Raw genomic sequence first — 15161 nt, forward strand, 5'->3', positions numbered from 1 at the left:
GTTTTTTTAAAAAAAAAAAAAAAAAAGAAAAGACAGAAAAAAAAAAAAAGGCATTTCAGGCCTTTGAATGTCGTTGCCATATGATCTGTATGTTGTTTATAGAGTATCTTGCATATTGTTTTTAGGAACTGGATGGTAAGAAATTTCAGCTTGCTCTGGCTGCGTGTGTGATTCCCAAAGCGTTCCTTTGCATTGCTGCTAAACCTCTTTTTTTGGTGGCTTAATATCTAGCATTTTTCCTCTTTGGAAAAAAGCACATTATCAGCTGCTCCAATGGCTTGACAGCAGCTAAAGAAAGACTCAGTGAGAAGTGGCCTTCAGTCCGATTCTTCCAACCCCCACCTGCCCTACAGGCCTCCAGAGGTGACCCCTTGTGCCCTGGTGGCAGGGAAAATGGTAGCAAACCACGAACGGCTTCCATAGGCTAGCATCTACCTCAAATTTACCTTGGATTTTCCCACCCTGAGAAGGGAGCAGTTGCATTCCCTGCCCTCTGGACCTGGGGAGGGAATCCAAGCAAAGCCAAGCATCTTTCTAGATGAGAGAACCTACTGATTTAGCTATTGCTGGAGCCAGGGCATGGTGGGGGAGATGGCTTCTACCCCCAGCCCCCAAACAATCTGCTGCATGACTTTTATATTTTTATTTAGCTTTTTTTTTTAAAAAAAGAAAAAAGACAATAAAGTTTCTTTATTCTTTTATTTTTAGTGGCAGTTTTGGCTTTTTCTTTAATTTTCTCCCACCACCCCCCCACAGATCAGGTTGCAGCTCTGGGATACTGCGGGTCAGGAACGGTTCCGCAGCCTCATTCCCAGTTACATCCGCGACTCGGCTGCCGCCGTAGTAGTTTACGATATCACAAGTAGGTATACTGCACCGGGGTTGACCTTTTTTTTCTTATGTTTCTTGCTTGTTTGACTGATTTTGTTAGGTACGGTTGCAATTATGGGACACAGCAGGTCAAGAGCGGTTCAGGAGCTTGATTCCTAGCTACATTCGTGACTCCACTGTCGCAGTTGTTGTTTATGATATCACAAGTGAGTGGGGGGAATTCTGCATTTCTAATACTCTGCTCTTTCATCCTCTTAACCCGGCTTTGCATGCCCTGTCACAGTCATGTGCTCCTTCTTCATTCTGGCATGAGCGGTGTTTCCTATACCATAGTCTAGTTTAAACCAAGCACCTGATAACAGCAATAAATTGACTGACTAATCCACCTTCATGCAATAAGAATGTTTTAACCCTTTCCTATCACATATCTAAAGCCCTGAGCACTGCCTGGCCTTGTTGCGCTTTACTGGCTCTTCTTGGGCTATCACCTCTATCTTTTGATGTGGTCTCAAACACCTGAAGCACCTGGCTATGCAGCTTTGAACTTTCCACGTTGGAGCTTTCACACTGCTAGCTGCAGCTTGCTTCGCTCCATTCTGCCCAAAATGCGGGCCCGGGCTGGGGAAGGATGTATGTTTTCATCTCCATTCTAATCGGTCACCTTCATGTTACAGTTTGTAAAGCTCCATGACTAAGTCTCTGCCCTTTTTTTTAACAATTTGCTCTTTCATTCTTTACTAAGGTACGTACGTTTTTGAGGACTAAAATGTTACTGCTTCCTCCACCCCCAAGACTGGGTTAGAGGCCCATGGAAGTGTAATAAATTAATAAATTTAATTTCTGAAGAGCCCTAACTTTGTTATGGGAGAAATTTCAACTTTCAGACATTCTTTATTTTTTTCACTGGGTAGTGACCGAGTGAAATAGTCTTAATCGACACAAATGCAAAATGGGCTTATGAATAAAAAGGATAAGTACTAAAACAATATGGCAGGAATTAAGGTTTTTTTTAGCTATAAACTTACTTAAATTGTCGTAAGCAAACTTTTTTTTTTTCTCAATTAAGCTAAAATTGCAGGTTAGCTCTGAACTTTAGATTTCTACTGACCTGATGGGTCCAACACTCCTAAGTACTAAAGCAAAGCTTTATGGTGTTGGCCAGTGCCTGACTCTTAACTGGCAAAGACCTGCAGTATGTTCACTCTACAGTTTAAGCCATTAATAAAACTACACTTGCCAAGAATTGCAGCAGGGATCTGCCTGTTTAAGCCTAAGAAAAGCCACTGGCATCTCAGATTCCTTTGCAATAGGAACTCTTTAATGACAGCTGCCATGCAATTCGCCTTTCCCCTGGAACACAGTGTTGCAAACAAGGTTATGGTGCATCAGTAGTTAAAGCCTAGTTCCTAAAAATCTTGCTTTATAGCTTTAAATATTTATTTTACCAAAGCTGCTAGAATCCTAAAAGAGAGGATTTTTTAGCAAATATAAAGTGCCAAAGGACAGGTTAAGCTTTATTTATGTTTTTAGTGTGATGCAAATAATTCTGAAATTCTTTTGAGGTTGGTGTTCAAGGAAAAAGTTGTTGGTAATTACCCAACCCAAATATTCCTAAGAGAACAAACAAAAAACCAGGGATTGCAAAATGATTAACCAACCCAAAGTGCATAATTGCTGTTAAATGCTTGCAAAAAGCCAAGATGCTGTAAGGATCTCCTGCTGCCAATGCTTACTTTTGATATTTAAGTCATAAGGAGATTAGAGCAAATGACAGTGTTTTCCGACTCCCCATTTTACACACAAGATGTGTTCTGTGTTACAAAGAAATGGAAACTGCTATTAAAACTGTGGTAAAATCTTTTTAGGTTATGCCCTCAATTAAAGGCCACACATAATTGAATTAAGTTTTGTTACAGGTGCATTTAAAGGCAAAGAGTGAAATCCTTCCCCCCTTGAAACCAGTGATAAAATTCCCACTAGGTTGGCTGCAGTCAGGATTTTCAATCAGTGATTTGTCATAGTTTTAACAAGCCAGTTCCAGGGAACATGAAGACTTACGAACACATGTTAATGGTGATCTGGAAAGACTGTTTGCAGTGACACCCATCCCATTGTCCTGTTTCTTGCTAGATGTAAACTCATTCCAGCAAACCACAAAATGGATTGATGATGTCAGAACGGAACGGGGCAGTGATGTCATCATTATGCTAGTGGGAAATAAAACAGATCTAGCGGATAAGAGGTATGGCAAATAACTCACTTTTCATGTTTTTGACTTGTATGGCCAGTCTGCTGCAGTTTTTTTCTCAGAGAGCTTTTTTTTTTAAGCACATTTTTCATCTAAAATTTAATTTGCTTAGATTTATATCAAAGATGAGATGAATAGAAACGGTCTTGAACTTCTTAAATTTTAATTAAAACATTAAACTTCTTTTTGTCTTGATTGTGAGCGCACAGTATTGCATTTTGAAGGAAAAAACAGAATGAGCATTTTCAGGGAAAGGATTTTAAGTTGAGCGAAATAAAAAAATAACAAGCAGCATCAGCAACGATCAGTACGCTAGGTTATTACTGCTCCAATGTAATAATCTGGATTGAACACCATTGAGTTTAAATGATCTTGTACCCCATTAAACATCATGACACTTGAAGTCCACACTTGGCTTGGGTCTTTATTTGAAGGAGCAATTTCTCTTGAATTGAGTGACTACAACTGTAAGTTGAGTGGAATTTTTGTCCACGCTAATATCAAATGCTTGTGACTTTTGTACTGGTATTTAAACATTATTACCTGTTGTTCACAGTGTAAGCAGATGTATTTCTTCTTTATTAAGACATGGCAACTTAATGGTAGTACCCTTAAGAACATACCGTTATTGTATCTTTGGACTGGGCTAAAAACTAAATATCCTGACAACAGTTTGCCCTGTATCATAATGGCATATGTTGTAAGCTTGGGCCCAGGGCAAAGCTGTCAGGTTGGATGTGTTGAGTGCCTTAGCATGTTGGTGTAGATTCCCTTTGCCCCTTGAAACAAAGTCTTTTGCTGTTACGTTGACTGAGCGTGGATGTTCAAAACTGATCTGCCAATGCTTATAATAGCTTGAAAACCTAATATAGTAGGGCTTTGCTAAACATTGCTCATTAGAGTAACCCATAAAAGAGAACTGATCAAGACGTTTAAGTATAGTTTCCTGGCAAGGGACTTCAGCAGCCAGCAACCATCCTAACTTTGTCATCAAAGAGCTGAGAGTTGCTATTTTGAACTGATGCTTTTGTAACATCCAGTGAAGTAGGTTGTTGTCTACAAAAGCCCGTGCCTCTCAAAAGCAGTAAGTCTCTGAGGTGCCACCCTGCCCTACTGTCTGCCATTTTGAACTAGGTGTATAGAAACCCAACTCGTGTTCAAGTATAGTGCAATTCTTACAGTGGTAGCTGTCCTCAGCCAGCTTGAGTATCTGTTGGTTGCATATACAGGCATACCTCGAAGATATTGCAGGTTTGGTTCAAGACCACCGCAATAAAGCGAGTCACATGAATTTTTTGGTTTCCCAGTGCATATAAAAGTTATGTTTACACTATACTGTAGTCTATTAAGTGTGCAATAGCATTATGTCTAAAAAAACAATGTACATACCTAACTGTTTGGCGCAAGAGGCCTAGCTTTTGGCCTGTCTTGGCTTTCAACATGCCTTCCTCGCTAAGCTTAATCATTTCTAGCTTTTGATTTAAAGTGAGAGACGTGCGACTCTTTCTTTCACTTGAACACTTAGAGGCCATTGTAGGGTTATTAATTGGCCTAATTTCAATATTGTTGTGTCATAGGGAATAGGGAGGCCCAAGGAGAGGGAGAGAGATGGGGGAGCGGCCGGTTGGTGGAGCAGTCAGAACACACGCAACATTTATCGATTAAGTTCGCCGTCTTATATGGGCGCGGTTCGTGGCGCCCCAAAACAATTACAATAGTAACATCAAAGATCACAGATCACCATAACAAATATAATAATAATAACGAAAAAGTTTGAAATATTGTGAGAATTACCAAAACATGACACAGAGACACGAAGTGAGCAAATGCTGTTGGAAAAATGGCACCGATGGAAAAATGGCGCCTATAGACTTGCTCGACGCAGGGTTGCCACAAACCTTCAATTTGTAAAAAAAAATGCAATATCTGCAAAGCGCAATAAAGCGAAGCGCAATAAAACGAGGTATGCCTGTAGTGGATAACTGGTGCGGGGGTAGGGGTGGGTTTTTTGCTTTTGTTTGCTTCTTTGCATCTAATGCCATGTTATCTTCCCCAGGCAAGTGTCCATTGAGGAAGGAGAAAGAAAAGCCAAAGAGCTGAATGTAATGTTCATCGAAACTAGTGCAAAAGCAGGATACAATGTAAAACAGGTAAGTGACCACCGGCCAGTGTATGTTAAGCTACAGTGCTTGTTCTCTGCATGATCAACCAGAACATAGAGCACTCCTTGGCCGTGGGAATAGAGTAGCCTGCTCAAGTACACTGGGACATGTATTCTCCGTTCCATGTTCAGCAGATAAGTCTTCAGTTTGAAATGGTAATTTGCGGCAGAGCAGGCAGGAGGGGAAGTGGTAAATCTCAGGGCAGAAGGAAGAATCTGGGCTTGAAACTGTTTGTTCCCAGAGTCTGGTTGCTCTAAGGCTAGCATTACAGCTTATGATGGCTAGGACTTTGGGTCCTGTGACTGCACTACTAGTTGGCTGTGTGACCTTGCCCAAGCCAGCCAGACTTAACAGTGTTTCCCAGTGTGGCTTAAATGTTGTGCAGTTATTTGCAAGGGCCTGTAAATGTAGATGTTTCTGGAAAATTTCTCCTTTTCCTGCAGCTGGATAGAGGAAAATCTACTGGAAGACCTCCCAGTTGGGCAGTCTGATGTAGCAGCTTTTGATCTGCTGCAGCCACAGCAATGTTGAGTTTGTTGCAAGATGGGATGTAGCTCATTAAAAACCAAACTGTCAAATGATGCTTTTAATGCCCACTGTACTACTAATTAGTAGGTGGTACTACTGCCAAACTAATACTTCAGCTACGAAGTGCCCCCAGTATGTCAAACAGCAGCTAGTTCTCACGTATCTTAATTGGGCAGTCAACTTGGAGCATAAAGCAAATTAAGCCCGGTGCTAAGTCTGAAAGCCCACAGTTCATAAGGCCTTGTGAAGAGAAAATGCATTTAAATGAAAATTCAGGAGATACCAAGCTGTATTCTCCAGCCAGAGCTTGATTTCTAACTAGGGCTTGGAGATGGTGCTGGAATCAAGTGAGCACAGTGTAGTGCTTATATAGGATGAGCTACGCAGGTTGTTTTCACTGTTTGTGAAGAATGGTAGTGACTGCATATTTCTATACATGACCACTTTTTGGAGTGGGACCAGGCCAGAGTTCTTCTCTAATGAAGGGGAGGTTCTGTCCAGGCTTCAAAACCCAGCTGATGCTGTTTTGAGTGTTGGCTGGAATGGTGTAGGGACTGGAAGGAACAATGAATCACAGAAAAGCAGGGCTGGCAGGGGTATCTAGTCCAACCTCCTGCTCAAGGCAGGAGCCAGCCCCAGCTAAACCATTCCAAACAACCATTCCTAAGCCTTTAAACCGAGTCCCCTGCACTGGAAAGCATTTACCCAGAGTCCTAACACTTCTCCACTCCTAACATGTATGAAGGATCACCTAATACACTACAGCTACAAGACATCCTGGGCTTTTGGGGGTGGGGGGTGCAGCCCTTTAAGCAAAGCGGCCAGAGCGTCTCGTGCATCAGCACCCGTGCACTGAAAAATGGCAGTGGGCATGCTTTAACCTAAAGCTTGTTGAACGAGCTTTAGTTAAAGCTCCCCCGCGACCATTTTTCCAGTGCAGGTAAGTTAATACACATGATGCTGGAGTCTGGAGTGCAGCAATTACCGTGCTGCAGCAGACTTGCTTAATCAGGTTTGCTCCAACGTGCTGTAATTATAGCATGTCCAAGCAGCCTCACTGCATGTGTATAGGTGCCCCCTGTGCTAACCAACCAGATGCATCATACCACAGATCAAAGCTGGGGAGACAAGGTGCCACCAATGGCCTGCTGTTCCTCTGACAAAGAAATTATTGGATAATATATGCTCACCACACCTAGGAAGGGGACAGCTGGCCAGTTACAAGCTGGGTCCTCAATGCAGACAGTAGTTTAGAGGATCGTGCTGGCAGGAGACTTATGATATATCTAAGTTTCATCTTGACATAAAATGTGAGTGGTGTAGTGAATCAAACAGTGCTCTTATACTGACCACACCACAATGATCATATAGCTGATTGTACTGGAATGGTAGATCCATTTCATTTAATGTCTTAAAGACAAACTTCAGCTTCTTGTATGCTGTATCTCCACTGTTATTGAGGGGCAAGTTACTCCACTCATCACTGGTAAGAACGTGCACACAGGCAGTTACCAGTGGGGACCTATAAATTCATGCCCTTGCTAACCTTGTATTTTGTTTGTGCGCCATCCCCTAAGACCAAAGATGCCCATAGAGATCATTTGACAACTGGAGGATGGATTTTCCTTCGGTGGGTTTTGATCAAAGACAGATTTCAATTTTTAGGGTCTTTTTTAAAGCTGCTTTTCCAATTCTGTGAAAGAACCTTCCTGCAATTTCTGTTTTTCTCCAGTCTAATCAGTACCTGCTACCATAGTCTCCGTAGAAAAGACTCTTCAGTTAATCACCTGCTTCTCCATTTTCTGTGCTGCTTTTTGTCAAATAATCTTGGATTATTTTCCTTTGGTGCAAACAGAAATTCTTCTCTAAACAAAGTGGGGAAACTTGTGATGGGTATAAGTCCTAGGTCTGCAAAAAGCACCGTTTTTACTAAGACAACATGAATGGAGGCAGTCAAGTTTGACCTTCCTCTGACTGATAACTTCCGTTCATAATAAAGTGCTGTGTGTTGGCTCTGCAGAATAATTACTGTCAAACTTAATCTTCCTACAGGAAGGTGATTCAAGTGTCAAATTGTTTTACATTTGGTTATATAAAGTGAAATGCATTTATATAAAAAAAAATCCAGGTCATTTAGTGCTGAATATCAATCTTTAGAATATAGGGGACTTTTAAAATAGTGGCATATCATTCATTTGTCCATTTTGGGATTAGAAATTCAGACTTTAGCATCTTATATAGCATGCTGTTTTGGTGTTGCATAGTACCTATGTGCATCGATTTAAGCAATATGAAGTGCTCTTTTTCTACTCAAAATGTTTCACACTGTTTGGACTCTTGTAATTTCATTGTTCCAGCTCTGGGTTTGTTGTCAAGATCTCCTTCAGAAGCCATCTAGGCAGTCGCAGAGGCCTGGCAGGCTACAGCTCTGTTTCCAATCCACCCTTATCAAAGAGTCATCTTCCAGTATCTGTATACTCTGCTCTGCCTTTGGAGTAGGAGAAAGTGCAGATTGCTCTGCTGGAACAGTGGGTAACCTCAGCTAGGTAGAAACTCTAATCTTGTATTATTAGATCTTTCAGTCATTTGCTTTCAGTACCCCTGACTTCTAAGGTGGCAACACTCACACCTTATGGTACATTAGGATTATAGGAAAATAGGGCTAGAAGGACTCAATGGGTTCATCTAGTCCAGCCCCCTGCTCAAGGCAGGACTGTCCCTAACTAAACCATCCCAGCCAAGTGTCTGTCCAACCTGCTCTTGAAAGTTTCCAGGGATGGAGATACCACAACTTTTCTAGGTAGCCCCTTCCAGTGCTTGACCACTCTCAAAGTCTCTCCTAATCTCCAACCTAACTTTCTTATGTTGCAGCTTGAGGCCAAGCTCCTAGTCCTGTCCCTTACTGTTACAGAGAAAAGCTCATCTTCATCTTCTTTCCAATAGCCCTTCAGGTATTTGAAGACTTACAAATCCCCTCAATTGTCTCTTTTCCAGACTAAATAACCCTAGTTCTTTCAGGCTTTGGGAAGGCCTTGTGACTGGCAGATATGCTAGCTTGGAGGTCTGGATACAAGAGGCTTTCCCAGTAGCCTGGTGGTTCCATCTCAAGTCTCCTTGTTCCCTTGTTGCTCTCCTGAAGGAGGGATCTCCCAAATCAGCTGATGGGACAAGTCCCCTCCTTTTAGCTGCAGGTGAGCCTGCAGCACAGATTCTTTCTCTTATGGCTGGGGGAGAAACTTGGATAAAGGCACAGCCTTCTCTGGGCATGCAGTTCCTCTATGTTTAACACTCTTGCCTTGTAAAAGAGGGCTGCCAGGCCTTGTGGCTTGGAGAATGGACTTTCCAATAGCATGTGAACAGCAGGGGGATGCTCACTCCTCTAAAATAATTGCATCAAAGTGAAATGATTCCTTCGTGCTGTCCTGGATTTCCTGTAAGGGCGGTTCAGCAAAGGTCCCTCGGTCTCTTTGAGAGCTCAGGCCTGAGGGGAGGAATGATTGCAACTTTGATTTGCAGAATAGTTAATCTGTTCGTTGACCCTAAGCAGGGCTTAGTCTTGAGACTTGCTTTTGCCTATCAGACCTGTGGTGTTTTTCTGTTGAGTCTTAGCCTGTTTCATGCCTAGGATACATGAGCGAGGTCTCTTTAAAGCATCCACCTGGTGCACTCTGCCTATGTTCTGAAAGAACTACAGGCTGAATGTGGCATTGGTTGATGTGGTATTTGGCAAGAAGGGTTTCTCATGGCTGGGGTTTAAGGGCAGCAGCCTAGTCTACAGAGCTGGCAGAGTCCAGCAGCTTGGCCCTTGCTACCATCCCTTCATTTTTGTTTGTTCGATGGGGAGGAATTGCCCTCTGAATCATACCGCTGTGCCCAAGAAGCAGGACCAGGGAAAACCATTCTTTTCTGGTCCCTGCAGCACTGAGGCAACAGATTATCACACAGGCTCTCAACCTGGGCACTGACTTCCCTGCCCTTCCCATATGGCTGAATGGGCTAGAAGGGAGAGGGGATGTCACAGGCAGAAAGGGTTGAGACCAAGGTCTAAAGGAAGTGCTACCTAGAGACCCCAACACTGCTTATGTTCCACTAAATCCAGCAGTGAAGCACCCCTGAGAGAATGGGGGTGAACCTCTATGGGGGGTAAGTTGCAACATTTTGTGCCATCGCTTCTCGTCCGTCGAGGTAGCTGTTTGCTAAAGGTTAATCAGCTAATACCTGCTCCCCAGTGATAAGAGAGCAATAACCACCTACTGGGAGCTACCCTGGGATAGCTGCCCTGTCTGTCTATTCCTGATCCAAGTAAAAAGCTCACTGGTAACAAAACCAATGGACATTAGGATAGGATACAGTGTACAGTAGGATTTGTCCATATCCTGTTAGTGACTGCTCAGCTGTCACAGGGCAGGGAGAGCAGGGGAAGCCAGGTGACTGAAGTGTCAAGGGGCTGGGGCTTGCTTGTGCCATAGAAGAGCTAGGTCAGAGCTAGGGGTGGAGGACCCAGGAAGGTAAAATGGGAGAGCAGTATTAGGTAAAAGATTTTTGTCATGCCCATTGCTCTTTCATGCCCTGGCATTTCTCTCCCTGCCTTCAGAAGGGCATGGATACTCCCCCCGTGTATGCAGCTGCCTGTGAAATGTTTCAGTCTGGCAGAGTCGGTTATCTTGCTGTAGGAACAGAAGATACTGTGAAGGACTGAGGCCCCTGCGTACAACCCTGCTTTCTAGCCATCACCATCAAGTTCCCTAATTGGATTTATTCACACATGCTCCAGCTGATAAGCCCCAAGGTTAATAAAAGGGAAAGTGGATTTCCTTAGTTGCCAGTTTCCTTTTTTATTACTCCCACTATTTAGGAGGGAAAATGGAGTGAGAGGCTTAATTTTGTTCCTGGCCATAATGTAAAGAAGGGGATTACTGCATTTTCAAACACTTATCCCTGCTGTCAACAGCTTGGTTCAAATGCCCTAATCCAATTGGTTCCCATCAACTGATTTTTTTTTTTTTTTCCTTTTCTTTTGAAAGAAAAATCTTAATTTTAACTGACTGACCTTGACGTTCAGTGTTAAGGAATGTGCTGGAGGGGCCAGCCTTGCGCTGGCAAGGGAAGCACTTCTGCTTTGCACTAATATAATTCTTCCTTTCTGCTGAAAACCACTTTGAGGTCCTAAAGGTCAGCAGAGGACGTTTGCTCAGCCTTGTAGCAGTCTGGCAGAGCTGGCAGCGTTTGCTGGGGTTTGCCTGTAGGGCAAGGCAAAGGTGAAACCTCAGTGAACCCAGCCTAAATTCCTAGGATTTAACCTTCTTCCACTGCAGGGCAAGAGTACGTGGGGTGGGAGAGGGGGGACACCACAGAGTAGTTGATGTGGGGCAGATCCATACCCATGTACCTCATAGTAACTGCTTTGCAGGCACATCTTTGAGCTGTTGTACATTACTGTAAGTTTTGCTGCATCCATATTTTCCCTTCTCTCTCATTCTCTACACCAAGGCTGTTCAGCTGCTGGCCCACACAATGCACATGGCCTCCAAGGGGTTAACCTGCACCCCCTCAACTCTTGATCCCAGTTGCTGCTGCTGCTCCTTCAGGCTCCCGCTCCCTCTGCTGGGTTTCAATGCCTGTCCCCACCCCTGGGTGTGTAGGGCAAGGTGGCACAGTTCATGGGCTGATTTTGATGCCAGACAGCAAGGAGATGCACCTGGGAGCTTCGCACGGTGTGCCAGCATGGTACAGCGAGGGGGGAGCTTGGCATGCTGTGCAGCGGGGCAGGCACACAGCTCAGTGTCCCATACTGTACCGTGTGTCATATACGGCCCCATGCTAGCAGATGGCAAGGGCACTGCCCTGGGGCAGTATGGGACACATGGTGCTATGTGCAGGGTGAGGGGCCACTGACAAGGGTACCCACTCTGCAGTGAGAGGCATCCCGGCAGCGTTTAGCCTGGGGGATGTGCAGCCCCTGGCCACTCAGAAGTTCGGCAGTCGTGCTCCAAATCATTGCTGATCCTCTAAATGCTGGTCCAGCTGCGGATTCTTGAAGTACCCCACTATGCCCATCCGTTAGCTTGTTGAAAACAGATCTTTTCTTCTTTCTTCTCTTGATCATTTTCTAATCTGCCATAGACATTTACCTTTAACCTTGTAGCTTCTTAACATCACCTTGCCTGGGATTTTGCCCAAGGCTCTTTTAAAGGTCTCTTAGTTCTTTTGAGCCTGTATCAGTTCTGGCCAACTTCCCCAGACAGGAATAAGATGAATGACAGGGTTAGCCCCATGCAACCCAGAGGAACAGACAAGAATTAATTCTGCTCGTGTAGGAACTTGTTTTGCTTAATTCCCATGGAGGAACAGGGCTTAGATCACTTGTGGTTACCTGGGCTCTGCCTCTAGGCATAGAAGCCCATTTTGGGACTCAAGGAAGGTCTCTTCCCTAACATGAGTTGTGGCCCAGAAGCTGCAGCCAGCAGACATTTCTGACCTGTTACATGGGTGGGGCAAGAAGAGGTGCAGATTGAGTGTGTCTAAGTTAAACAGTAGAGGGAGCTTTATGTGGGAGGAGAATGGGGTTCTCCATTTGGGAATCCCTTAATGGCACTGCAAGTAAAACAGCACTATGTATGTAAAAGGATCGTTCTATTCGCATATCACTTGACACCTGTTTTTCACAATGTGAACGCCTCTGCATGGGGTGAGCTTGGCCTGGGGACTGCCAGCTCCTCTCCCCATCACTTTGCTGCCCACTGGTCTGGTAGCTAAGTGTTGTGATTGCTGAGAAATATCTTTGTTAGCAGCTCAGCCATTTCATTGCATTCCTCGCATGCTCTTGGCTGGTAACTTGTTGCTTTTCTATTCTGTGCCAGCATCTCCTCTCTTGACACCTCTGTCACGTCTTCTCTGAGTGGAAGGTCTTTCTGGGGCTGAGAGAGGAATGATTGTCATTGAGCTTTACAGTCGCCATAAATGTTTCTGGTGCTTTCGAGACAGCAAGATCTCCAAAGCAAGGAAATTGATGTGGGGAGGAGCTGTTTCTTGTCTAAAGTTTGGACTATTCAAGCTTCTTGCATTTGCTGCATTGGAGATGGTAAAGCTAGCAGGCCCGTCTTTCAGCAGAGATCTGGACCTGTAGGGCTTGTCCAAACCACCCCTGCAACGTGTTCTGGCCAAGCCAGACCTGAGTACATCATGCCTACTGAAACGCTCCAACCCTAGTTGTTGATTGCTGTGTCTGCTGTCAAGTATCCATCTCTGGCAAGCTGCTACCAGGGACTAGCAGCCTCACTGTGTACCCATGCATGGGCAAACCCATCCTAGTCAGGCCATACCACAGCTGTGGTGTGGACAAGCACATAGAAATGAAGGGGCCACATGTGGGTGCTGCAAGGGAACAGAGGCTGCCATCTCTTCTCACAGATGATCCAGCACCTATAAGAGACTTGCAGACCCTTAAGATTGTGACTGCCTGTATTCGAACTGGATGTCACCATGACGATGAGACACCAGTCCTGACCTGCGTAATTCTGTCTAGTAGTGCGTTTCCATCAAATATCCAGAGGTTTGTCCCAGAGGCAGCAACGTGATGTGAGACTTTGTTTAGCAGGACTCCACTGAAGAAGCATATTGCGTTGAGTAGTTAAAGGTAAAAGAAACACTGGCAGGAGCAAAGACTTGGTAGAGCAGTGGATTCAAAAAGTGCCAGTAGCATGTGCGACCATATGTGGCTTGTCTCAAGGTCACTGCTGAAGGAGAAGAAAGCATTGCGATTCTGGAGGAGCCGGGCACACAGATGATACTAGACTTCTAAGACTGCTAGAGGCGGAGAAGATGGGAGCCTAATTAGTTTCTTGAATCACTGGCTATAAATACTTGTGCATCTTCAGAAGGATGATTGATTTTTCTTCTCTCCTTTTTTTTTTTTAAGAAAGGTTTTTAGTAGACTCAGTGTAAAAAGTAAATAAATGATGGGATTGGCCAAGCCACAACCCCTGAATAGCTGGGACTGGATGGCAAAAAATATCCTGCCAGCCCTGAAAGAGAGACGAGAGATGGTTCTGGGGACTCAGAGACTTTCTCACCCAGACTTCATCCTTCCTAGCCAGGCCAAGTGCTTGGCAAGGAAGGATGCTCACAAGAGCATTTTTGAACTAGAAGGAGAAATGAGCTGGAGATTTGTTCTTTTTCTCTAGCCGAGTTCAGAAGGAAGTTCGCTGGCAGTCATGAGAGTGGTCGCCTGGCTGGATGCTTTGATTCAAGGACTCCCACTTGCTAAAAGCAGAGCTTTACTCTTTGCCTAACGTATATCACTTTGGTGCTGGACAGCAAAGTCCTTCCAGCCTCCTTACCACACTGGGGAGGAACAGTCGTTCTTTTTGGATCCCATTCCCACTGGCAGTGTTGATAAATGGTACTTATCCTCAGAAACATTGACATGCTTTGTCCACGACTGCTCTCAGTTTGTCTAGGGAATTCTGTTAAACTTGCTCCAAAACCTGCTTCTGCGTGGTTCAGGCACACGGGACACTGTTTTTCCAATGCAAGCCTCTGCTTCCATTTAAATGCAGCCCACGCTGGAACGGAAGCCATCTTTGCCTGACTTGGCCTGGATAAAACAGGTTTCTTTGCAGTGAATGCACATGCACGGTGGGGATTTCAGGGCATCTAGACCAAGGACGTGCTAGTGCTTAGCGTGAGGTGGGGAATGCTTTGTTGTCTTGACGTCATGTGTAGTCTGTTGCTCAGTACCAGAGAGTGATAACAAATGGACAGACGAGGCTAAGCCCTATGCAGTGTGTAGCCCCATGCTCGAAAGATTAAAGCCACACGTGACTGACCCAAAGGGCTCTTCTTGCTTAACTTTGGGCTGCACGTGGATAGGTGGCCGTGCCAGCAGTCGTACTGATTTCAGTGGCTTTTCCATACAGATGCTAACAGCGGGATGCGCAAGGGCAGTTTAGGTGCCTGAATACATTGCACATCTGGGCCTAAATTCACAATGCAAACCAGATAACCCAAGCATCTAAAAGCAGCTCTCTCTGTCCTTTAGCTCCCTGTGGAAACTGGGTCACTGGAGTGCATGGCTGCAAGCTCGGTGTTATCCAGTATGCCACTCTTCTCTCTGATATGCCTTCAAAGGGACAGTGCCTCACACGGCCAGTGTCACAACCTAGGCTGCTCAGACATTTCTTGTCAGTTTATGTAGCAAGTCTTGCATATCTTTAGCTAATAGCTCCTGTGGTTTCTCAGCTGCAGAAAGCAGCATGTAGGGAAACCTCCAGCCTTGCTGTCATGATCCAGTTACTGCTAACGGGCAGTTCAGCCTGAGATTCAAGGGGGAGGGCAAAGCAAGCAGGATCATAGGATCACAGCAAGATAAGCATCCAATTTACTCTTGAAGG

The 15161-nt window shown here is 44.6% G+C and overlaps 1 protein-coding gene across 2 annotated transcripts in view; it reads left to right on the forward strand.

Moving 5' to 3' along the window:
* Positions 1–15161, forward strand: part of RAB6A (RAB6A, member RAS oncogene family) — a 100733-nt gene that overhangs the window by 79129 nt on the left and 6443 nt on the right. Inside the window, exons 4-6 of one of the 2 annotated variants that reach the window (XM_019508171.1) lie at positions 757–862; positions 2962–3073; positions 5136–5229. In XM_019508171.1, the coding sequence (XP_019363716.1) occupies positions 757–862; positions 2962–3073; positions 5136–5229 (312 nt within the window). Of the gene's footprint in view, positions 1–756; positions 863–931; positions 1038–2961; positions 3074–5135; positions 5230–15161 lie in introns of both variants that reach the window. The other variant, XM_019508179.1, reaches the window with a different exon arrangement.

This window comes from Gavialis gangeticus, unplaced genomic scaffold (assembly GCF_001723915.1).
Source record: "Gavialis gangeticus isolate Ggan-Ray unplaced genomic scaffold, GavGan_comp1, whole genome shotgun sequence".
Lineage (NCBI taxonomy): Eukaryota > Metazoa > Chordata > Crocodylia > Gavialidae > Gavialis > Gavialis gangeticus.